General features: G+C 41.0%; 1 protein-coding gene across 2 annotated transcripts; it reads right to left on the bottom strand.

Moving 5' to 3' along the window:
* Window positions 1-315: 315 nt before the first annotated feature.
* Window positions 316-26,669, bottom strand: LOC307116203 (uncharacterized protein). 2 transcript variants are annotated; one of them, XM_079799906.1, is made up of 5 exons: window positions 26,504-26,669; window positions 20,168-20,270; window positions 17,297-17,402; window positions 16,552-16,673; window positions 316-5,227 (listed from the first exon to the last, which is right to left on the bottom strand). In XM_079799906.1, the coding sequence occupies exon 5, from the start codon at window positions 4,892-4,894 to the stop codon at window positions 3,656-3,658; it is 1,239 nt and encodes a 412-aa protein (XP_079656032.1). In that variant the 5' UTR covers window positions 4,895-5,227; window positions 16,552-16,673; window positions 17,297-17,402; window positions 20,168-20,270; window positions 26,504-26,669; the 3' UTR covers window positions 316-3,655. The 2 variants fall into 2 exon arrangements, with proteins under 2 accessions (XP_079656032.1, XP_079656033.1); XM_079799907.1 differs by lacking the exon at window positions 20,168-20,270.
* Between the last annotated feature and the right edge of the window lie 118 nt (window positions 26,670-26,787).

The following is a 26,787-nucleotide window of genomic DNA, read 5'->3' as shown; positions in this document are numbered from 1 at the left end:
CATTAAATTCTACATGCATTACATATTTACATATTGAGATAACCAAATTGCAAGGCAAACTAAGAAATAATATATGCAATCTACAGATTAAAAATATATATTTTGTTATGTTTTATTTTATTTTACTATTTATTCCCTCTATGCCCTCTTCCACTTCCAGCCTCCCCAAAGTATCTTCCTAATTCATAAGCTTAGAAAAAATTAGTACATATTCAGTTACACAGAAATTTAATAATATTTTAATGGAAAAAAATCACTTTTTTATAACAAAAATTAGACAAATTCCCAATAGCTAATATATGAAGAGGTCTTCAAAACTGTAAAAAAAAAAAGAAAAAGAAAAAGAAAAACACAACAAAACAAAAAACATAATCCTTTAGGAAAATGGGTTAACAATATTAAAATTTACAAAGAAGCAAATCCAGGAGCAGGTGAGGTTTATACTCATCAGACCAGCATGAATTTGAGCATATTAATACCATCTATTGCAGAGCTACATGTTTAATCTATTTTTAAATTAAATTTATCGGGGTGGCATTGGTTAATGAAATTATATAGATTTCAAGTATACAATTTTTTGATATATGACCTGTATATATTGCATTGTGTGCCCACCGCCCTAAGTCATATCTTCAGTTACATATATTTGACCCTCTTTACTACACCCTGAACCCTTCCCTCCAGTTACCACCATACTGTCTTATTTGTTCATTTGTTACTTTCAGTTTTATATCCTACATGAGTGAAATTGTGGTTCTTGACTTTTTAAGTCTGACTTTCACTTAGCAGATATTCTCAAGATCCATCCATCTTGTCACAAAGGCAGTATTTCATCTTTTCCTATGGCTAAGTAGTATTCCATTCATTTATGTAGTGTTTCTTGTCTTTTTAAAATTGACTGACAGTATCTATTAAAATTTTAAAATAGCATATATCCTTTGATATGTCTAGCAACCTCTTGCCTATAATCTACCCTCCAGTAATAAAAATACCTACATGCAAGGGTATTTACTCAAGTTTGTTTGTGGTGACAATAACTAGCAACAAGATGAATCAATAAGGAGATGGCTGAATAAATTTACAGTGCACAATATCACAGAAACTGTGCAGCAATTACTCATCTTACTTTATCAGACTGTTATAATTATTCTTTTTGTTTTTTAATCCTTACCCAAGGATATTTTTTCCATTGGTTTTAGACAGAGTGGAGGGAAGGAGAAAAGGGGGAGAGAAACATTAATGTGAGAGACACATTGATTGGTTGCCTCCCACATGTGCCCCAACTAGAGCTGGGATCAAATCTGCAACCAAGGTACTTGCCCTTGACCAAGAATCGAATCCACAACCCTTTGGTCTGTGAGTTGACACTCTAACCACTGAGCCAAACAAGCCAGGGCTATAATTATTTTTGTTGCTGGGTCTTGGCACTGGCCACTTATAGGCAGCAAAAGGTAGTCTTCCTAGTTTGGCCTGACTTGAGTTCCTCGTTCTTCTGGTGACTTCAAAGGTGCACAAGCACAAGGGCAGAACACGTAAGGAATATGAGAGAATGTTTAGTGAAGATTGAAATAGAAGAAAACTTAGATTCATGTATATATCATGCATATTGTTTGGGTAGATTACCTCAGAAAATCAAGCACTGGTATTTATCTTACTTCAAGACTAACCTTCAAAGATGCTAATAACAAAAAGTGCAGTTCTCTAGTTATATTAGCATTTTATTATTTTGAGTTTAAAAGAAATTGATATATGTAAAATTAACCTAAGGTTTAAATGTTACTTACTCATTTTTATCGCTATTAACAAAGAGCATTAACAGATTTCTACCTGTCAAATTGCTGTGAAAAGGGATCAAGCATCCATTTCAAAAATCCTAAAAAAGGATTTGCTGCAAAAAAATAAATACTGTTTAGGTCCATCTCTCTTTTCAGCACCCTTTTCTCTAAGGAAACAAACAAATGGGAATTGATTATGTTTGGCAGAAGAGAGAAAAATATTAGTGTGAGGTTAAAATTGAGGCTAAACCATAAGAGTGGATGTTTTACTCAGTGCCATATTAAAAAATGTAAGAGCAACATGGTTTCCTCATTTTAAAATGGCCTATTTTCCATTGTCAATACTGGTTATATTGGGGTATTAAATTTTCTGATGTTTCAGTGGAAATGAATTCTTTCCCTCTACCAGGTCTGTGCATGTATTATTAAATACTAGAGGCCCAGTGCATGATTGAATCATGCACGTGTAGGGTCCCCTACACGCTTTCGCTTTCGATCGCGGGGGAGCTGGGTGCCTGTCTGCATAGTTTCAGAAGTATTTTTAATAAAAATCTGATTGGGAATGTGAGTCCATTTTAATACGTACTTCATGTACAGGTTCCCTACTCTTATCTCTATCATTTTTAATTTTCAGAAGTTTAAAAGAAATAGAACAAAAAAATAAACACACATATTGCCACAACCCAGAATTAACTAACATTTTATTATGGTTACTTGGAATTTTTATTTCTTTTTAAGGATAGATGTTTAGATACAAAACTGAAGTACTCTTTTAACTACCATGCTTGATCCCACTTACCTTCCACTACCTTTCTTTCTGGGGGCAACCACTTTTGGGAACTGAGTGTGTATCCTTGCAATCCATTCTTCATAGTTTTTTATCAAAATATCCATCCCAAACCAATGCTTACTACTGGTGTTTGTTAGTGGTGACTTAATTCAAACTTACACAGATATTTTTTTCTTCACTCTACATACTTTTTCAGATGTTTCCTTGTTAAATATATTTAACTTGTACTTAACTACTAGAAAATATTCTACTGTGTGACTATATCATTTTATTCAACCATTTCACAAGAGACAGACATTTGTTTCCAATATTTTGCTAATATAATTCATGATCCAATGAATATTAAGGTACATGACTCCCTGGGTACATATTATGTTTCTTGGGTATATGTATATATACTAAAGAGTGAGTATTCTGGAATAAATTTTAGAAATTCTTCCCTACTCCAAGGTTTTAAAAACATTCTCCTATAAAACTCTTATATTACTGTTTCACATTTTGCATTCTAGCCTTCAATATTATTGGATTTCATAATAAGTAAATATTTTAATGTATGATGACAGCAAATATCTTAATACTTTTCCATATGAAGAATCAATTACCGAGTCCACTTTTGACTCATGCATGATTTCCCTACCAACCTGTGATACACATCTGTCAATTACCAATTCCTTCATAAAGGCATACATATATTTCAGGATACAATATTCTGTCATAATCTATTTTTTAATAACTGGAAAAGAGCAAGTAATTGATAATTACCCATACAGCAAAACATATAACATGACAATTATTCCTCTTAATGCATCAGGTAGGCCTTCCAGAACCACGCTGATTGGTGTCCATAACTGGATCTTTACTTCAACGAGAATGCTCCTAAGAAGTACAGCATTAACAATACTTATTGTGTTGGCTCTGGAGGTATAAGTTTTCATAAAACTATACTTTTTATTTAAAATCTCAGTATTTTAAGTTTGAGTGCTGAAGGATTTTCCATGTTCATGTCACTTTATTGTAAGATGGATTTTCTGATATACTACAAATATGAATTCTGTTGAAGGTTTTCTAAGTTCAGGGCATTCATAGAATTTTAATGAGTATGAATTCTCTGGTGTCTAATATAGTGTGACTTCTGGCTAAAAGCTTTCCCACATTCACTACACTGATAAGGCTTTTCTCCAGTATGGATTCTCATATGTAGAGCAAGAGTTGAGAACTGAGAGAAGGCTTTTCCACATTCATTACAACCATAGGGCTTCTCACCTGTATGGCTTCTCATATGCACAGTAAGAGATGAGCTTTGACAGAAGGCTTTCCCACATACTTTACATTCATAAGGTTTATCGCCTGTGTGGATTCTCACATGTACAATAAGTGATGTAATTCGAGAGAAGGCTTTTCCACATTTATTACATTCATAGGGTTTCTCTCCTGTATGAATATTGTGATGTTTAATGAGGTATTGCTTCTGCCTAAAGATTGTTCCACATTCATTACATTTATAGGGTTTCTCTCCAATATGAATTTTCTCATGCTCAGTGAGATTTGATTTACCACTGAAGGCTTTCCCACATTCTTTACATACATAGGGTTTCTCTCCTGTATGACTTCTCTGGTGTCTAATGAGACTTGATTTCTGGATGAAAGCTTTCCCACACCCTTTACATTCATAAGGTTTCTCTCCAGTATGTATTCTTTGATGGATAATGAGGTTTTCCTTCTGGCTAAAGGCTTTTCCACACTCATTACATTTAAAGGGTTTCTTTCCACTATGAATATTCTGATGTTTAATGAGGTATTGTTTCTGGCTAAAGGCCCTTCCACATTGATCACATATAAATGGTTTCTCCCCTGTATGAATTTTCTCATGCTCAATGAGATATGACTTGGCATTGAAGGCTTTCCCGCACTCCTTACATGCATGCAATTTGTTTTGAGAATGTCCTCTCTGGTGCTTAATAAGACCTGGCATTTGAATAGAAGCTCCTCCATTTTCATAAGGTTTCTCTTCAGTATGATGTTTCTGATGAGAAAGGAAGTTTCTCTTCTGGCTAAAGGCCTTTTCACATTTACTGCATTTATATAGTTTCTTTCTTGTATGACTTCTCAAATGTAAAGTAAGGGATGAGACCTGAGAGAATACTTTACCACATTCATGACATTCATGCGATTTCTCTCTTGGGTGCATTTTCTTATGCTCTATGAGGTTTTGCTTCAGGCTAAAGAATTTTCCACATTCATTACACTCACAAGGTTTCTCTCTAATGTGAATTTGATTATAGTGAAGGAGATCTGATTCAGTCTTAAGGCTCTTCAACACTGTTATCATGCCGATATTTTCTCCAATAAGACTTCTTTAGTATCTCTTGATGTGTCACATAGATGAAAGCTTTTCCACATTCACTAAATTCATATGTTTTCTCTCCAATATCAATTCTCAGATATCTAAGGAAGTTGAATTTATGATGGAAATCTTTTCACATTGATTATTCTGGGGTTAGGCAAAACATCTTAAGAATCAATGTCTGTGACCAGAGGAAATATTTTTCTGTTTCCTATGTTTTCTGAGTACTTCATTAGCTGTATTTTCATGGAGAAGGATGAGACTTAACTCACAAGTCTTTCATGATGTGTCTTTATTTATAAATTTCCCAGGTCTCTTCTAAAAGGGGGTATAAAAAAATCATCATTGAAGAGTTAATAACTATAAAATATTTAGTGCCTGGCATGTAGTTTATATCCAATAAAGCAGTTATTGCCATCATCAACATGAGTATCACTTGTCAATTTCTCCACATTAATAAAATTTAAAAAATATGCTATTTCAAACCTACCCTACATATAAAAGAAAGCTCAAATACAAAGACAGTCATAGATGCATGTAGTTTAAACTGCTTTTAAATGTAACGTTGCACACTTCATAAATTAGTAAAATAAGAGAAATATCTTATTGTGGCAGATGATATCTTTAAAGATATATATTTATTTATTTAAATATATATTTATTTAAAGATAAATATCTTTATGTGGCAGGTGATAGGATGAAAGGACAAATATAAAATGAAAGAGCCTAGGGTGAAGAGATAAAAAAAAAATGAAATAGAAATATTACTAAAGAGGATGTGTGGTTAAATAAGATACAGCTATGCCCTGTATAATGACATTTTGGTCAACAATGGACCGCATATATGACAGTGGTCCCATGGTTTATATACAGTATATATAACCTAGGTATATAATAGGCCATACCATGTAGGTTTGTGTAAATATAATCTATGATGTTTGCACAGTGATGAAACCGCCTGAAGCATTTCTCAGAATGTATATGTCCATCATTAAGTGGCGCATGACTGCATTTATTTCCACAGTTTCCTTCTACTCCACTAAAATGATAGTAAGGGGGTGAAAGGGAGCATATAATCATAAAAACTAAAAGGTTGAGGAGACATCAGGAGATGAAAAGTTTTAGGAAGTTTTGAAAGGAAAAAAATAAAGGACTGTAAATTAACTATAGAACTCAGTGGCTTAAGTGAAAAGCCAGCAGATGAGGATGACACCTAAAAGCAAGGTAATTTGTAATACAGCTGTCAACAGAAAGGCTTTATGGGTGAAGTGAAAGGTGAAGCTTAAATAAACTGATTATAAAAAGAGCAGTGGATGCACCCAACTCTCCTAGTTGGAAGAAAATGGGAATTTATTATCCAGACAAAGTATAATGGAGAGTCTCCAAATTTAGTAATGACAGGAAAAGTAGATGAGAGTACCATACACAAAAGAAGAGGATGAATAAAAGTTTATATACAGAAGAGGGTCCCAATCCCTTTCTACTACTGAACTCTAGAGGTGCTGATGGTTGCCAGGTGTCATATGACAAGAAGATGCTTTTGTGAAAAAAATGAGATCTTGGAGTCACATCAAGGAAACACATAGATATCTGACTTAATGCTGTACAGTGAAGCCCACCATCTCACAAGCTCACACTTGCACAGAGATTGCAATAATCTTTCTGGTGAGAATGTTCATCTTAATGTAGACCTGAAGATCACAAAAAATTTGATGAAAGCCCTAGCATGAAAGGTAGATCAAAACAAAAATCAAGGCAAGAAATAGAAGAGCACACACATACAAATGATACAATACTATAACTAGTATCACAGAAACAAAGAGATAATATAGCAATTAAATATTAACAGAGTTCTATAAAGAAGTGCTTTTGGAAATAATATGTTGTTGACCTTAAAAATTCAATAGATTCAGAAAAATAAATTCCAGGAAATCTCCTGGAATAAATAATAAAAAAAAAAGAATAGCCTGGATGGCTCAGGGGTTGAGCATCAGCCTATGAATCAAGAGGTTGCTGAACAATTTCTGGTCACAGCAGATGCTGGGGTTGCAGGCTTGGTCCCCAGTGTGGGGTATGCAGGAGGCAGCTGATTAATGATTCTGTCTCATCATGTTCCTCTCTCTCTCTCTTCCTCTCTGAAATAAATAAAAAAAATATATATTTTTTTAAAAAGCAAAGGAAGAATAGCAGGAAGGAGGGGAGAAATGAACAAAGAAAAGGAATAATGATTGAAAAATTAGTGTACTTACTTGTGGAGGAACCCAAGATTTTCAACATCTACTAAACAAGTTCCAGAGGAAATATGAAGAAAAATAAATGCAGGAAATTTTATGAACCACATCTTTCATATTAACATGTTGGTAATATTTAAAATTAAATAAAATTAGGTAAAATAGTCATAGAAAATATGGAAATAAACACCAGTGAACACAGTTAAATTAATGTGACTAACTCTGTAGTTTAGGAACTGTGGTTGAGAAAGGATGGAGCAAAATTAGCTATAATCTGCCCTAACCAGTTTGGCTCAGTGGATAGAGTGTCGGCCTGCAGACTGAAGGGTTCCAGGTTTGATTCTGGTCAAAGGCATGTACCTTGGTTGCAGGCACATCCCCAGTAGGGGGTGTGCAGGAGGCAGCTAATTGATGTTTCTCTCTCATCGATGTTTCTAACTCTTTATCCCTCTCCCTTCCTCTCTATAAAAAATCAATAAAACATATATTTTTAAAAATAGCTATAATCTGCCAAGACCGGTTTGGCTCAGTGGATAGAGCGTTGGCCTGCGGACTCAAGGGTCCCAGGTTCGATTCCGGTCAGGGGCATGTACCTTGGTTGCGGGCACATCCCCAGTGGGGGGAGTGCAGGAGGCAGCTGGTCGATGTTTCTCTCTCATCGATGTTTCTAGCTCTCTATCCCTCTCTCTTCCTCTTTGTAAAAAATCAATAAAATATATATATTTTTTAAAAAATAGCTATAATCTTATTTGACCTTTAAAAATTTAAAAGCCACTATTCATTATTCCTATAGAGATAGCCTTGAATATTTGAGCCTTTTTAAAAATTTTTATTTATTGGTTTTAAAGAGAGAGAAAAGCACAGAGAGAGAGAGAGGGAGAAAGAGAGAGAAACATCAACTCATTGCTCCACCCACTAATGCATTCATTGATTGATTCTTGTATGTGCTCCAACAAGGGATGAACCTGCACCTCTGCACACAAGGATGACACTCCAAACAACTGAGCTACCCAGCCAGGGCTGACTTAAGCCTTTTAACTTAAACCAATCTATAACTGTAAAATAACTATAGACAGTGATCTTTATATCTAGTTGCAATAGAATTTCACTTGGGCTAAAAAGCAAAGTAAACATATATTTAATACAAAAAAAGAAAATGGGCCAGAAAACAGCCATATTTGCTTCCCTATCATGCTGTAGTGTTCTGATTATTGATGCTATTATGTCTGGATACAGAAGGTGTCATTGCTATCAATTTCAGTTTTTACTTAGTTTTCTTCTCTGATTATGCCTGTTATCCAAGCACTTCTTTCTCTTTTTTTTCCCCCTATGGGGAAGAAAGGAAGGAAGGGAGGTAGGCTAGCAAGATTGGGATGTGGAAGGTGTTATAGACTCCAAAGTTTTCCTTAAACCAGCGGTCGCCAACCTTTTGCACCTCACAGACCACCGGTTGGTGACCGCTGCTAGAGTATATTTGTCAGTAGTGGCTTTTTAGTTAAGGAAGGGAGTTGGGAAGGGCAGACTGCTAGAAACGTGGACTAAATGGTCAGAAGACAGATGTCTAAAGAACTTGCTCTCAATGAACACAGGATAAGTACAGGCAAAGGGCCAGGTCCCCACTGCTGTGTTCCTGCAGACTCTGAGCTACCGGATTCCTTTCCGTTTAAACAGAAGGTTTCCTGAGCACCTTCACAGTTCCAGGTGTCCTTGCAGGGGTGGCACTACTAACAGGTACAGGGCACTTGCTGTAATAAATACAGTAGGTCCTCCACTTACTCGATAACAAAACAGATTTTACCATAGGCTAATTGACATAAACAGGAGGTCAGTTCCTATACATCCCATCAACGTTATAACAAAGAGAAATGAAATTGAACAAATGTTAGTAGAGGACCATCTAAGCCTTCCTCTACAGGTGTGAGGATTATACTGGAGTTAACATGGTGCAAAGCACCTTCAAATGTGTCTGGCACAAAGTAAGTGCGATTTTAGGGCCAGTTATTATTTCATTCTTATTAACTAAAGGTTAGACTATAGCACCTCGCAGGCACAGTGCCTGCCTGCGTGTGCTCACATTGAACGACTGATTAAAACCTCCGGATCTAGTGAGGGTGACAGGCCAAGAACTTTAGAGCAAAACACATTTTCCAACCGTGGGCCCCAAGGGAGGTTCGCGAAGGATCAAGTGCAAAGGAGGCTGAGGGCGACTGTGTCAGGTCTGGTGCGGGAGGCAAAGGGGAGGACGGTGTGCGACCGCAGAGCTGTAGCCCGGCAGCCAAAGGCCTCGCAGACCGTTCCTCCCAGGATCCGGGCCGCAAAGGGGGCAGATGCAAACCTGCAGGGAAAACTCCCGTATCCTGGACCGGGTTTAGCAACGCCGCAGACCATATTGGGGGCGTCTGGCTTCCATGGGAATCTCGGGAGAGCACCGGAGCCTGTGGAGGCCCACCCAGGCCCAAGCCCGCCAGGTTCAGGTTCCAGCGCGGCCCGGAGCGCGTCCAGCGCATATTCCCTGCGCGCCGCCCTCCCAAGCACTTCTCTTATAAAGAGCCTTTTTCATGTCCTCTCTCTAAATCCTTTCTTTTGTAATTGTTTTCTGTCCTCTAGCTTGAAAACATCAACTTTGTCCTGATCTATATCTCTCAAAATTGTATCCTCATTTTCTTATAAATCATTCATTATAAGAAAAGACTCTGCTGTCTCTCATATAAATGCTATAATTTCCAAACTATGAAAAAAACCCACAATATAAGTGTTAGAACTATTAAAAGAAAAGTGGTAAAATAGACTTTATCAAAATTAAAAACTAATGCCCTTTAAAAAACAAATCCGGCTGGCGGGTGTGGCTAGGTGGTTGAGCATGGACCTGTGAACCAGCAGGTCACGATTTAATTCCCAGTCAGGGCACATGCCTGGGTTACAGGCTCACTCCCCAGTAGGGGGCGTGCAGGAGGCAGCCAATCAATGATTCACTCTCATCATTGATATTTCTACCTCTCTCCCTCTCTCCTTCTCCCTTCCCCTCTGAAGTCAATAAAAATATATTTTAAAACACACACACACACACACACACACACACACACACACACACACACAAAGGGAATGCCACAGACTGGGAGAAACTCATAAAGGGCTTGTATCCAAGATATATAGAATCCTTGAAACTCAATAATAAAAAGATTAAACAATTTGTTTTTAAAATGGCAAAAGACTAGAATATACAGTCACAAAGATATATGAATGTGAGCACATTTAAAAAGTTTATCTTTACTGGTAATCAGAAAAAAAAATGGATATTAAAACCCCAATGAGACACCATACACATCCTTTAAAATGCCTAAAGTTAAAAGAACTGCCAATCCAGGTGTGTTAGTGTGAAGTCATTGTAGCTCTCATACATTGTTGGTTGGAATGAAAAATGGTACAGTCACTTTGGAACACTATTTGGTAATATTTTATAAAGTTAAATATACATTTACTATTCTACCAAGCAATCCCACTCCTAGACCTTTATTCAAGAAAAATAAATATTACATATGTTCACAAAGACTAGTATGTGAATATTCATACTAGCATTATTTGTAATAATCAAAAATGAAAAAATATCCAAATGTGTATCAACTGGTGAGTATACAAATTATGTCCATACTATGTAATGCTAATCAGTAATAAGAAATGAAATATTAATATATAAAGCATGAATTAATCTCAAAATATAAAAGTCAAATGTATTAAATGCAAAAGATTATACACTATGACTATCCTATCTAATAATAGAATAATATGCAAATTAGGCATCACTCCGTGACAAAATGGCAGCCCCCATACCCACAAGATGGCTGCGCCCAGTCCCTCAGCCCCGCTGCTGGAGTGTCTGGCCTGTCCCACCAGCAAACAGAGCACTGAGAGCAGGGCATGGTTGCTTCCTTAGTGCTGCGGCAGCGGGAAGCCGCCAGGCCCTGCACACATGGAGCCGGCGGAGGAGCAGGGCCTGCCGCCGTGGAGATCGGAAAGAGGCCAGGCCCTGTGCACACGGAGCCAGCGGAGGAGCAGGGCATGGAGTCTTCCCGCCGTGGCGATTGGGAAGCCGCCAGGCCCTGCGCCCATGGAGCTGGCAGAGGAGCAGGGCCTGTCGCCCCGGTGATCGGGAAGACGCCAGGCCCTGCACACATGGAGCCAGCAGAGGAGCAGGGCATGGAGTCTTCCCGATGGTCACCACGGCGATCGGGAAGACGCCAGGCCCTGCGCCCACGGAGCCAGCGGAGGAGCAGGGCCTGTCGCCGTGGCGATGGGGAAGCCGCCAGGCCCTGCGCCCACGGAGCTGGCGGAGGAGCAGGGCATGGAGTCTTCCCGATGGTCGCCAGGCCCTATGCCCACGGAGCCGGCGGAGGAGCAGGCCCTGTCGCTGCGGCGATCGAGAAGCCGCCATGAGCCAGTGGAGGAGCAGGGCCTGTCGCCGCGGCGATGGGTAAGCCGCCAGGCCCTGTGCCCACAGAGCCGGCGGAGGAGCAGGGCCTGTCGCCACGGCGATCAGGAAGATGCCAGGCCCTGCGCACACGGATCTGGCGGAGGAGCAGGGCATGGCGTCTTCCTGATGATCGCTGAGGCGATCAGGAAGACTCCAGTGCCAGCAGAGCAGGGCATGGCGGCTTCCTGATCTCGGCAGCCGGGAAGCCGCCAGGCCCTGCAAAGCCGGGCATGGCGGCTTCCTTAGTGGGGCAGTGGCAGGGAAGTCCCCAGACATGGCAGACAGAGCCCAGACAGCAGGGCTTGGGGGCTTCCTTAGTGGGCAGTGGCGGTGGAAACACCCCCAGGCCCTGCAGACAGAGCCTGGACAACAGGGCATGGGGGCTTCCTTAGTGTGTCCGTGTCTGGGAAGCCCCAAGGCCCGGCAGACAGAGCACACTGCAGGGCATTGGGGCTTCCTTCACATGGCACATGGCGGCAGCAGGCAGAGAGCGACAGCAGGGCATGGGGGCTTCATCTTCATGGCTGCAGGGAAACCTCCAGGCCCCGCAGAGAACAGAGAACCATGGCAGTGGGCCTAAGCCATCAGTAGGATATCCTCTGAGAGCTCCTGGATTGTAGAGGGTGCAGGTTGGGCTGAGGGACCCCCGTGCATGAATTTTGTGCACCGGGCCTCTAGTATTTATATTAAATGCTAGAAAAGGCAAAGCTATCCTATATAATAAAAGCCTAGGTGGCATCATGCCCTCGTGCAACATCGCCACAAGATGGCCACCACAAAATGGCTGCATGAACAGTGGTCAGGCCTGGGGGTCCTGCAGCTCTGCGTGGCACAGAGGAGGCTGGTCCTGGCGTCTCCACCACCTCGCGCAGAGGAGGCAGGTCCCGGCGGAGGAGGTGGGTCGTGGCAGGGGAGGGCAGTTGTGGGCAATCAGGACGGCAGGGGAGGGCAGTTGTGGGTGATCAGGCCGGCAGGGGAGGGCAGTTGGGGGCCATCAGGCCAGCAGGGGAGGGAAGTTGGGGGGTCATCCAGGACAGTTGCAGATCAGGCCAGCAGGGGAGGGCAGTTGTGGGCGATCAGGACGGCAGGGGAGGGCAGTTGCAGGGGAGGACAGTTGGGGGTGATCAGGCCCCAGCAGGGGAGGGCAGTTGGGGGACATCAGGCCAACAGGGGAGGGCAGTTGGGGGCGATCAGGCTAGCAGGGGAAGGCAGTTGTGGGTGATCAGGCCAGCAGGGGAGGGCAGTTGGGGCCAATCAGGCTGGCAGGGGAACAGTTAGGTGTCAATCAGGCCGGCAGGGGAGCAGTTAGGGGGCGATCAGGCAGGCAGACAGGCGAGCGGTTAGGAGCCAACTGTCCCAGATTAGAGAGGGTGCAGGCCGGGTTGAGGGACAACCCCTGCCCAGTGCACGAATTTCATGCACTACTGGGCCTCTAGTAGTGACATAAAGCTGATTAGTCTCACCAGGGATGGGGGAGGGGATGTCGTTCAACTGCAAAAGGGCACAAAAATTGATGATAAGAGCTGTTCTGTATCTTTTTTTTTTAATTGATTTCAGAGAGGAAGGTAGAGGGAGAGAGAGATAGAAACATCAATGATGAAAGAGAAGCACTGATTGGCTGCCTCCTGCATGATCGGTGGACTGAGCCTGCAACCCAGGTATGTGCCCTGACTGGGAATTGAACCGTGACCTCCTGTTTCATAGGTCCACACTCAACCACTGAGCCACGCTGGCCAAGCTCTTTTTTTTTTTTTTTTAATCCTCATCTGAAGACATGTTTACTGATTTGAGAGACAGAGATACAAAGTGAACAAGCGAGAGAAAAACACTGATGTGAGAGAAATATGGCTTAGTTGCCTTCTGTAAATGCCCCAACCAGGGATGGAACCTGCAAGCTAGGGATGTGCCCTGACTGGGAATTGAACCCACAACCTATTTGATGTATGGGACAATGCTCCAACCAACTGAGCCACCTGACTATGGCTGGAACTGTTCTATATCTTGATTTTTGTGTGGGTTATATGATTCTATGATCATCCCTTAGTATTCCTGTCCCCCACCCCATGAATACCAAAATCTATGGATAATAAGTAATATATAACTTACAGCTAATAATTTTTCCTTAAATAAAATGGCATAGTATTTGCATATAACATATGCATATCCTCCCATACACTTTAAATTGTCTCTAGATTATTATAATACCTAATACAATGTAAATGCTATGTAAATAGTTGCTACACTGAATTATTTAGGGAATAATGGCAAGAAAAAAGTCTGTACATGTTCATAGAGATGCAACCATTGTAAACCTAACCATAGACATACTTCAAACATATTGCAGGTTCAGTTCCAGACCACCACAATAAAGTAAATATTACAATAAAGCTAGGCACACAAGTTGTTTCCCAGTGCATATAAAAGTTATACTTACACTATACTGTAGTCCAGCAATTTTCAACCTTTATCATCTCATGGCACATATAAACTAATTATGAAAATTCTGCAGCACACTAAATAATATATTTTGCATATATAATATATTTGACTAAAAAAATAAGTATAATTTTGATTCATTCACACCGGATGGCTATTGTTGTGTTGGCTGTTGTCATATTTTTATTTGACAATCTAAGGGAAAAGACATCAGTGCCCCTGACTGAAGAGTCAGGTATAGCATGTTTTAAAAATTCTTGTGGTATACCAGTGTGCCTCTTATGGCACACCGGTTAAAAATTGCTGCGGTAGTCTATTAGATGTACTAAAGCATTATGTGTAAACAAAATGTACATAATTAAAAAATACTTTATTGCTAAAAAACGCTAACTATTATATGAGCCTGTTGGAAAAACAATTATGATAGATTTGCTCAATACAGAGTTGCCACAAACCTTTAATTTGTAGAAGTTGCATTATGTACAAAGTGCAATAAAGCAAAGCACAATAAATATATACTATGCATACTGTGAGGTATGCATAGTACACATATGCAACAATATATTTTTTACCAAATATTTTTGATTCAAGGTTGGTTGAATCCTTGGATGTAGAACCCAAATATGAAGAACCAACTGTATACAATTATCAAAATTTATCATATAATATACTTAAAGAGGGTGACTTTTATTTTATGTAAGTTTACCTCAATAAAGCTGAAAAATAAATATTTCCACTGAAGCTCTATAACAATTATAAATTATTTAATAATTATCTTGTTTGTTCTAAAGACTGCAGGCTAGAAAGATAAAATACTAGCTTTTCTGCTAATGAGCTTCAATGTATGTCTTAGACATCAATGTGAAAAATACAAATAAGAAAGTATTTACTTAGAATCCAAGTTGCTTGTAAACTACAGCATGGGATGGAAGTACAGATTTTGGAAGGCTGAGAGCGATAAGAGATATTTTAATAAAAATGAAGCTCAAGATAAACAATGGACAGAACTTTGATAGATGGATCACTGCAAAAAGGCAAAGATGCAAAGAATTGCATATATAGGGTATCCAAAAAAATGTACACACAAACTTTGAATAATTATAAAGGCAGTGTTTATTAAAATACATTTCACTTTCAAAATTGAGCTATCAGCTGTTAAAGTGTGTATACATTTTTGGGGAAATACTCTATAAAGTTTACATAGGTTTTGCTATATAAATGTTAAACTTTATCATGCCTCAAAAATACCTGGAGAGCTTGTTAACTACAGATTTATAAACACTGCCTTTATAATTATTCAAAGTGTGTGTACACGTTTTTTGGGACACCCTATATATACATATGTGATATATTAAAAAATAGGAAAATAAGAATTTATACTAATATATAACTTACAGCTAATCAGTTTATTCTGTATCTTGAAAATAGATAGTACCAGTAAACCATCTTTTCAAATGCTTAAAGAACAAGTCTCAAAATTGGCCCATATAACAGTAATATAAAACTTTAAATATTCCAAAGAGACAAAAAAATATTGACTAAAAACAACAAAAAAGTAACAACTAAAAAACACACCCTAAAGTAGGAAAACAAAAATCTTTCATTTGTAAATTTCAAAATTTACTGGTTTGAACAAATACTTTGGTCAAAGAGAAAATTTAAATAAACTGCAGAATATTCAGAAATATTAGTCAGAAAATTGTATATCAAAATCCACAGAACACTTTTGAAAAATGCTTGTTGAAGTTTTAGTGCTTACATTATTTTTAAAAGACATAAAATAATAAAGTAAGCATTCAGGTTAAGGAATAATCAAAACAGACACGTTAGTAAAGAAAACAAATTATTGTATTATAAACAAACAAAACAGAAATAATAATAAAGTTGTGAGTTGATTATTAGGAAAAACTAAATGGTCCTTTCAACAAAATTTATCTGTGGTTTAAAAAATATTTTCAAAATATAAATCAAAATGCTCTAATGTCAAGCAAACTACTTTTGTGCTATAATCCCTGAGTTGAGTAGTTGAACAGAGATTCTACGATCTACCAAGTCTAAAATATTTACTACCTGGCTTTTTATAGAAAGTTTACTGACCCCCCTGCCCTAGAGTGGTAATTCCTTCTTTTACGTGATTAGAATTAGGATGTATTGTTGCTCCAGCTCCAACCACAACTAAATAGCCAACTTGCAAGAAATATGGATCCTTGCCCAGCTAGTGTGGCTCAGTGGTTGAGTGTCGACCCATGAACCAAGAGGTCGCCAGTTTGATTCCCGGTCAGGCCACATGCCCGGGTTGCTGGCTTCAACCCTAGTGAGGGACGTACAGGAGGCAGCTGACTGATGTTTCTCTCTCATCAATGTTTCTCTCTTTCTCTCTCTCTATCCCTCTCCCTTGCTCTCTTTCTAAAAATCAATAAAAGCATATTAAGAAAAAAAAAGAAAGAAATATGGATCCTTAAAGGACCACCACAAAGACCAAAGCTACCATGAAATTTACTACTCACCAAATAACTGTTATGTGACCAAAAAAGGAACTGGAAGTTATTGTTGAGGATCAAAGCAGCATCCCAGATTTCAGGCTGTCTTTAGGACTGTCAGGTTTTAAAGAGTAAGAAAAGTGCAGCTCCTGGGGAATGCACAAGAAAACTTGTTTATGAAAAAAGAACAAAGTGATGATGACCCTTTAGCTTAGAAGCTAGAGCATACACATACATATAAGCACATGGAAAAAATATTTGTACTTTGCATCTCAGGCCAAACCCATCATACAATTTAAAGGCTGCACTTTCAGAAATGGGACACAGAAAGTAACTTATTTTCATAATTTAGTTTAAACAGAGAAACTCTAAGACTGAGTTCCCAGAGTTCTCCAGAATCACAACCCATACAGGTAGTTTTAAGTAGGTGTCACTTATGGCCTTGCTCCTTATTGAACAGTTACAGATTTGAATATAACTTTGAATATAACAACACTTTTTTCATAAATGTGAAGTCATGAACCTTGAGTGATATGAATAAAATACAAAGGAAGTTATTCTGGTATTGTTCATGGCTCAGAGTTCTTAAATTTTTAGAAGCCTAATATTTTACCTAGGTTATGCAATCCTAGAAGTTAAATATTGTAAGTGTCCTACAATTATATGGTCATTCATGGATTTAGCAAATACACGTTTTTATCATTTATTGTGATAAATAGACCAGGGTCTCCAATTTTTAATAGGATGTGTCAGATAAAAGGGTCAGACTTACTCAGAAGCCCTTCCATTACTCAGAGGTAAGAGGCTTGGCATCTGGTTGGATAGTGCTATGCACTGATGAAACAGGTAATACAGAAGGGATAATGGATAGAGGCACACTGTAGGAGGAAAGCAGTATCAGTATGACATTTTGAACATAAAAGAATTTGAAGTTCCTGTGTAACCTCCAGGTGGGCTGTCCATTGAGCAGTTGGATATATGGATGAGGAGCTTAGGACAAACCTCAAATAAGAGTGGACACTTGCTATTCATTTGTCAGCTAAGGCCAAAAATGGAATGCTATTGCTCATAGAGTTCTTTGATGATCAAAGTCAGAAACTCAGTTATGCTAATAGTTAACGGATAAACAGAAACATAAATCACTAATGGATGCTGCATCTCCCTACCTAACAACTATTTTTATTTTCTGTGTAAACCTCCAAAGTTTCTTTATGCAACTACAAATATACATTCTTATCTCCACTTACTCAAAAAAGTAGTATATTACACCAAACATTGTGTATTTTGCTTCACATAAGAGAATACATTGCAGACTTTTAAAATCTATCTAAAATATGATATTTCCATTTGTTCAAATCTTCTTTTAGGTCCTTCATTAACATTTTAAAACAATCTAAATATAGGTTTTAAACAGTTCTTATTTATCCCTAGGTATTTTATCTAATTTGTGCTTTCGTAAATGAAGTTCCATCTTTTCTAAAACTATTTTTTGTATATATCAAAGCTATTATTCTGTATATGAATTTTTGAATGACCAATTAAAGCAATTGTAGTACTTTATTTTTTCATTTTGTTGAAAAATATGTTGCATGATAAAATGCTGGAAGAAAGCGTCTTTGTAGATAGAAGAAAACTGTTTCACTACATTTACAAAGGCAATTTGGTCTGGAGAAAACCTGGTCAAATAGTCAGATTGCCATGCTCATTCACAAACAAAACAGACTTTTAACAGTTTACTTTGTGGACGAAAAGGGGCCACACGCTAACCTGACTAGCTCAGGGAAGGCCTGCATGGTGGGCTTGCAAACTCAGAGATCTAAAGTAACCACAAAGGATGGTCTGAAATTACAACTTTTTAAACTAAAAGTAGTTTATGGTCGGTAGTCATGTCCTAGGCCAGCATCTTCCCTGACAAAGGTTAATCTTTACTTTAACTGAGCCCATTGTCTTTCTGCATTTATATAATACTAGAGGCCTGCTGCACAAATTCGTGCACGGGTGGGGTCCCTCTGGGTGGTCTACAGGAATCAGGCCAAAACCTGCAGTCCAATGCTGCCTGTAGCTCCTACCTGCCACTCCCACTCATCCCGGCCCCACTGTGCCTGCCGTGGGCTTGCGCCCAATCAGTCCCGACAGGGAGAGGCTCACACTGCCACAGCAGCACTAACCAGCCATGAGCCCAGCGTCTGCAGGATCAGGCTGAAACCAGCTCTCTAACACCCCGAGGGGTCCCGGATTGCGAGAGGGAACAGGCCAGGCTGAGGGACCCCACCGGTGCATGACTGGGCCAGGGAGGGCTCCAGGGTGTGTCTGGCCCATCTCACTCAGTCCCGATTGGCAGACCCCAGCATCAAGCTAACCTACCTGTTGGAGCATCTGCCCCCTGGTGCACATCATAGTGACTGGTCAACCAGTCAACTGTCTGCCCCCTGGTGGGCAGTGCATGTCATAGTGAGGAGTTGAGCAGCCTTAGCATATCATTAGCATATTACGCTTTGATCGGTTGTTCAGCTATTTGGTCTATTTGCGTATTACCCTTTTATTATATAGGATCTCTTTAGAATGTCAAAGTAGTTTTCCTTTTTTCTAGACCCCTCAAAGCACAGACACTGCTCTGGGGAAACCACAAATCTCATTGTTACTGAGTTAATTGATTGTTAACTATCCACCCACCTCAGTAAAATAAGTATGTGTATCATTTTACTTTTTATCCAATCCCAGATGTTTCCCCACTTTGCTTTCTCCTGCCTCCCTAATCTATCACCAATGGATTTCATGTAACCCACTTACATCTCTTTTGATTGTAATGTATAAAACAGGGTGCAAAACTGCCATTTTCAGAAGCATTATCTCAATCCATTGAGATTCTGCTTCCCGACAACTGTCGATAGTTTGGCTCAAATAAACTCACAAAAATTCTTCACAGGTTTGAATGTTACTTATGTTAACAACCTGATTTCTGTGCACCAAAGACAGAACAACTTGCTTCCTAATTCTGAGCTGTCTGTACAAGTGTAAATGACCAATTAAAGCTATTCTTAGTCCAGAGCTTCTCAAAGCACACTCACCAAAGTTCCTTCAAAGAATTAAGAAAAGTCAGTAAAAAGTTGTTCGGGAATCTTTCCTCTTAAAAGCAAATTAATGCTGATTTCGTTTCTACACCACAACGAGCTTGCTTTATGTAAAATTGCTTTAAAAATTACTTATCGCTCAATTGCTTAGCCTTTTTCTTATCTTTCAGAAAAACGGATGCTCCAGAAAGATGCATCCTTGCAGTCATTATTTTAGAAATGGGAAAAGTGAGGTTTAGAGGTTATTACCACACAAAACTCACATGCCATTCATCCTCACAAACTTGGAACTACACACTGTCTCACACAAGTTGTAACTACAACCCTCTCACACCCCTGTACACCTTTGGTCACCCACCCGCGAGTCCTCCCTTTTCCTCTAGTACCCCTATATCTCCAGATAAGCTTTCAACCCTACAGGTCACAGTAGGCAATTCTTCCCCCGGCCCGTCTCCCCAGTCCCGTCGCAGACACCGCGAGTGCTCCCTTACAGCCTCCCAGCCGGATATTGAGCCCAGAAATTCAGGTCCCACAGCCAGATTTGCGTTTGACGGAACCAAAAGCAAACTCACCCGCAAACAAAGACTACGATGGCGAGCCGGAAAGTCTGCGCCTGCGCTTTCCTTGGGCTCCCAGAGGCCTCCCGGGCTCCGCGGAGCAGGGGCTCAGGATCGGCTGGAAAACCGTAGATCCTGGCCCGGCTTCCACTTTTCTGACTGTGGACTACATTTCCCAGAAGGCTCAGAGGCCGGAGACTCGGAACAACGCTGTGTTAACTGCACCTCTGGGAGAGGCGGTGGTGTGCCCGGTGAGCGCGGCTCTACGGTTCTAGCCCGCAGGGCTGTCCCCAGGAGCCGGCGGCACGCGGGTCTGTGCTCTTGGCCGGACTTAAGCCGGGCGCCACCTAGTTTATGGCGAGGGCTTCGCTGAACTAAATCTCCCCGAGCGCGCCCCGCCTGCCGCGCCGCCCCGCCGGGAGGTGGCCTATTGGGGCAGAGCTGTCCTCAGTAGCCTGAGAGGTTGGGCCTGTGGCTAATTCGGGAGGAGACGGGTGAAAAGTACAGAGTCAGGGACAGTGACTGAGTATTGTTTGCTCGGGCAGGACGGTCTGAGAAGGGTTAATTGTGGAATTATGTGTGAGGCTGCGTGTCCCAATGATGTGTTTGTGATTTTATATGATACTGTGTGTGCGGAGGCGAGGAACTTTGGTGTGGCTGTGAGTCCACACAGTATGATTGTTAATGTTGGACGGTCTGTAACTGTGTGCGGGTGTGGGTTACCTGTGGCTGTGTCCCCGAGGTGGGTGTGTGACTGTGACTAGGTGACCATGTCTTCCTCTTTGTGTAGGTATCGAGAGCTTTGTGGCTGTTCTTTGGTGACGGATGCCCTGTGGGGATTGTGACTCGGCTGTACTATGTGGGGAGGGGAGAGAGGGTGTTTGTGACCGAAGGTGTTACTGTGTGTCTGATGGTGGGCGTGTGACTGTGCAGCAGTGTAAGTGTGGATTTGGGAAGACTGTTCATTTGTGTTGTAGACTGTGTGTCACACAGTCATATGTGGGAGCACAGGAGGGCTCTGCCCCTGGCCAGTAAAGACTATGACGCAGGAGTTGAATTCGAAGCCCTAGTCTCCTCTGATAGCACTCCCCTGGTCTGGGAAGGGAAAGCAGAGCATCTGGGTCTCAAAAAAGGTCTGTTGTCTCGCTCCCCATCTCTATCCTCCCAGTGAGCTCAGAGGAGGAGGAAATAATAGTTGTGACGACTAAAAGTTATACAGTATTTAAGCCCCACCCGTGTGGCTCAGTGATTGAGGCTCGACCTATGAACCAGGAGGCCAGCGTTGGATTTGAGCCAGTTTCTGGCTGGATTCCCAGTAAGGGATGCAGGAAGCAGTGGATAAATGACTCTCTCATCACTGGTGTTTCTCTCCCTGTCCTTTCCTCTCTGAAATCAATAAAAAACATATTTTAAAAACAGATGTAACATTAAAAATAAATCATATTCAAGATGCTTTGGAATTTTTTGTTTCCAAAGTACTTTATTTTTTTCAGCACATGATTTTCTTTATTGGCAAACGCCTAACAAAGACATCAAGTGACCTGGAACCTACTATATTTCTCTTTGGAAATATCTTCCTTGCACTCCCTAATTTTCTCTTAGTAATCTAGCAAATTATTCAGATTATTTTATGGGCTGAGTATTTTGGTTTTACATGTATCCACAAATATAAAAATGTAGATACATATACACATTTCTGCATACATATATTTTTATTATATTTTCCTTTAAGTGATATTGTAACATCTCACATAATTAAAAGATCTTTGTGAATATTTTTTAATCTTCACCTGAGGACATGTTTTTTATTGATTTGAGAGAAAGAGGGAGAGAGAGACATCAATGTGAGAGAGAAACATCAATCAGTTGCCTCTTGCATGCACCCCACACGGGGACCAAACCCACAACCTGAGCATGTGCCCTCCTGACTGGGAATCAAACTTGCCACCTTCTGGTGTATTGAATGACACTCCAACTGAGCCACACCAGCCAGGATGAGGGTATTTTTACTATTAGATACTGTTAGTTGTTTTGTCTCTTTTTAAGGAGACTACTTACTTATTTATTTTAATCCTCACCCAAGAATATTTTTCCATTGATTTTTAGAGAGAGTGGAAAAGAGAGAGAAAGATGGAAATATCGATGTGAGAGAAACATCAGTTGGTTGTCTCCTGCACACGCCCTGACCAGGGCCTGGCCCCGGGAGGAGCCTGCAACCGAAGTACATGCCCTTGACCGGAATCAGACCTAGGACCCTTTGGTCTGCAGGCCGATGCTCTATCCACTGAGCCAAACCAGCTAGAGCGTTTCTCTCCTTTAAAAAAAAACACGATTGGAGTGACATTGGTTAATAAGTACAGAGGTTTCAAGTGTACATTTCTATGATCTTTATATTGCACTGTGTGCCCACCACCCAGTCAAATCATTTTACATCACCATGTTTGGTCCCTTTTCCCTTTACTACCCTTCCATCCCCCTTCCGTCTGGTAACCACCATACTGTTGTCTGTGTCTATGAGTTTCTGTTTGTTTTCCTTGTTTCTTTATTTGTTGCTTTCAGTTTTATATCCCAAATATTAGTGAAATCATATGGTTCTTAATTTTTCCTGACTTATTTGGCTTAGCATGATTCTCAAGCTCCATCCATGTTGTGCAAATGGCAGTATTTCATTTTATAGCTGAGTAGTGTTAACATAAAAACATTCAAACCTGTAAAGAATTTTTGTGAGTTTATTTGAGCCAAACTGTCAACATATGCCAGGAAGCAGAACCTCAACAAATTGAGATAATGCTCCAGAGAATGGCAGGTTACATCTACACTGAGTGGCCAGATTATTATGATGAGTGGCCAGATTATTATGATCTCTGAACGCATAATAATCTGGCCACATATATGAGGGGCCCGGTGCATGAATTCGTGCATGGGTAGGGTCCGGCCAGCCTGGCCAGGGGGAGGGGACATGGGCAGTTGGCCACCTGCCTGCTGGTTGAACTCCTGGTCGAGGGGACAATTTGCATATTAGCCTTTTATTATATAGGATATACACTGAGTGGCCATATTATTATGCGTTCAGAGATCATAATAATCTGGCCACTCAGTGTATATTTTCACATTGCAATCAAAGGAAAGGACACAAAAATGAGGAGACAAAGAAACAGGTCACAAATGAAAGAAATGGAGGAAAGCAAATGACTGGATATAGAGTTCAAAACCACAGTTATAAGTTTTCAAGGATTTCCTACAAAAGGTCGATAAATTTAGCGAGACCCTCAAGGATATGAAAAAGGACCAACTAGAAATTAAACATACACTGACTGAAATAAAAAATATTATACAGAGACCCAACAGCAGTCTAGAGGAACGCAATAATCAAGTCAAAGATTTGAAATACGAAGAAGCAAAGAATACTCAACTGGAAAAGAAAAAAGAATCCAAAAATTTGAAGCCTCTGAGTGTAAGAAGCCTCTGAGACAACTTTAAGTGTACCAACATCAGAATTATGGGGGTTCCAGAAGAAGAGAGAGAGCAAGATACTGAAAACCTATTTGAAGAAATAATGACTGAAAACTTCCCCCACTTGGTGAAAGAAATAGACTTACAAGTCCAAAAAGCGCACAGAACCCCAAACAAAAGGAATCCAAAGAGGACCACACCAAGACACATACATCATAATAAAAATTTCAAGAGCAAAAGACAAAGAGAGAATATTAAAAGCAGCAAGAGCAAAACAGTTAATTACCTACAAGGGTGCACCCATATGACTGTCAGCTGATTTCTCAACAGAAACTATGCAGGCCAGACGGGAGTGGCAAGAAATATTCAAAGTGACGAATAACAAGAACCTACAACCAAGATTACTCTACCCAGCAAAGTTATCATTCAGAATGGAAGGTCAGATAAAGAGCTTCACAGATAAGAAAAAGCTAAAGGAGTTCATCAACACCAAGCCAGTATTATATGAAATGCTGAAAGGTATTCTTTAAGAAGAGGAAGAAGAAGAAAAAAGTAAAGATAAAAATTATGAACAACAAATACATATCTATCAACAAGTGAATCAAGTGAATTAAAAATCTGAGGAACAGCCGAAACCGGTTTGGCTCAGTGGATAGAGTGTCGGCCTGCAGACTGAAAGGTCCTGGGTTCGATTCTGGTCAAGGGCATGTACCTTGGTTGCGGGCACATCCCCAGTAGGGGGTGTGCAGGAGGCGGCTAATCGATGTTTCTCTTCCATCGATGTTTCTCACTCTCTATCCCTCTCCCTTCCTCTCTGTAAAAAATCAATAAAATATATTTTTTTAAAAATCTGAGGAACAGAATAAACTGGTAGAATATAATAGAATCAGGGGCATAAAAAGGGGGTGGACTGATAATTCTCAGGGGGCAAGGGGTGTGGGGGGTGCAGGAAGAGACTGGACAAAAATCGTATACCTATGGATGAGGATAGTGGGGGAGAGGTAAGGGCAGAGGGTGGGGTGGGAACTGGGTGGAGGGGAGCTATGGGGGGAAAAGGAGAAACAATTGTAATAATCTGAACAATAAAGATTTATTAAATTTTAAAAAATAATAAATCTCTGGTAAAGATACCCAGGGTTGATAAATCTGAATTTTACATGTCATATTGTAAGCATCAAGTAACACCACAAACATTTTTAAAAAAGAAAGTTTATTGGTCTTTAAATGGCTCAAATTGCAAATAAAGCAACTGGGTAGTGGCATTAAAAAAAAAAGAGAGAGAGAACAATAATACACACTCTTAAGTTTTGTCTTTTCATTTAAAGAGTAGTAGTCCTGCACACGAATCTGTCCACCAGTAGTTCACCAGTAGCTCGCTGCTACCCTCCTGTAGCTCTCTGCCTGCTGTACCGCCCTTCTGTAGCTCCCTCTGCCTCCCTGTCCCCACTCATAGCTTGATGCCCTGCCCCCTCCTGTAGCTCTCTGCTGCCTGCTTGTAGCTCCCTGACCCACCGTCCTGCTGACCCGTGATCCGGTCATTACATGGTCGGTTGTTACGCTTCATGGAGTAATGACCATTTGCATATTACATCTTTATTATATAGGATGTAATTCCTTTATCATTTTTGATGCCTCCCGCCTTTCCTTTTCTATGGGTATGGTGGTTTCTTTTTAAAAACTTTTTATTTATACTCCCTGAGAATGCTACAGCATAACCAGAGGCTGAGGGCCCTTCCTCCCAGCCAGGGACCAGATTTACAGCTAAAATACTGTGCAATCAACTTGTAAAACCAGGTGAAGTACAGCTGATTGGACATATCCTATCTAAAGAGCACCGAAGAAAGCACATAGAGACTGGTGAAAGGGGGAGGGGTTTGAGGAGAGGGGAGGCCCCCTGGAGCAGGTGCAGCAGGACTCAGCCTTAGAGATATCAGATGCAAACTGCCCTCCCTTTGGGAGTATGGAATCTCAGTTCTATGTAGGGATCCTAAACCCAACGGAATACTATGCTGCACTAAAAAAGAAGGAATTCCTACCATTTGCAACAACACGGATGGAACTGGAGAGCATTATGCTAAGCGAAATAAGCCAGTGGAGGAAGATAAATACATGATCTCACTCATTTGTGGAATGAACAACATAAATTGATGAAGAAAAATAGATCCAGAGACAGAGAAGCATCCAACAGACTGTCAAACCTCAGGGAAAGCGGAGGGGGGTGCGGGGGGTGGTGGTGGTGGTGGTGGTGGTGGTTAGAGATCAACCAAAGGACGTATGCATGATTGTAAGCATAACCAATAGACACAGACAGACACTAGTGGGGTGAAGGCAAGTGCTGGGGGTTGGAGGTGGCCGGGGAGAGGTCAATGGAGGGAAAAAGGAGACATATGTAATACTATATGTAATACTTTAAACAATAAAGAATTTTTTAAAATGAAGCTCTACTCTCCTCAAAGTAATGAAAGCTAGATTACAATTTTGATTAGTCTCCAGTCACAGCATCACTTGGTCACAGTATAACGCACCTCACAGTCACAGCCAATCCTGGTTGTATGGAAGGGTCCACCCCACCCCACTCACGGTCCCAGGAGCCTAATCAGGGCAGATCAAGGCTTCCCTACCACGCGGACATCCCGGGCATGGCACGCACAGGCACGCACAACACACACGCTCTCTCTTACACACACAGACATGCACCCTCAAAATTACATCCCAAGCTGACGCAGCCACATAATCATGCACCCCCCACCCCCGCCGCCCCATCACCTTCCTCAGCAGGTGGTTCACACAGGCCGAAGCCAGCTGCCTCCACCCGCACCCGCACCCGCAACCGCAACCGGAAACCTCCAGGCCTCCTGCGTCCTTCCGCAACCCCGACCCCGCATTCCCTCCACTCACCACACAGACCATGGTGACCGCAGGGCTGGCGTGACGTGAACCAGAGGTCGAAGTCCGTTAGCTCCCCCCAGGGGCCTGTGAGAAACGTAGCCCAAACCGGAAAAGCGCGGACCCGAGACCCAAGCCGACCGGCGCGGCCGCAGCTGGGATCTCGGGTTCCAGACGGGACGCCCCGGGGGCTCCTGGGAGCGCCGACGCTCGCGGGAGTGCGCAGGCGCAGACCACCCACCCTGGGCCGGGGGGTGAGGCGTTTGGGTCCTAGGCGTGTGAGTCCTGGGGGCTCT

This window comes from Cnephaeus nilssonii (assembly GCF_951640355.1).
Source record: "Cnephaeus nilssonii genome assembly, chromosome: 20".
NCBI classification, from domain to species: Eukaryota; Metazoa; Chordata; class Mammalia; order Chiroptera; family Vespertilionidae; genus Cnephaeus; species Cnephaeus nilssonii.
Note: the sequence above shows the minus strand (reverse complement) of the source record. Positions and strands in the feature narration are given on the sequence as shown.

What these genes read in the sequence shown, in the direction of transcription:
- LOC307116203 (XM_079799906.1), bottom strand. Translation starts at nt 4,894, where the DNA reads ATGATAACAGTGTTGAAGAGCCTTAAGACTGAATCAGATCTCCTTCAC.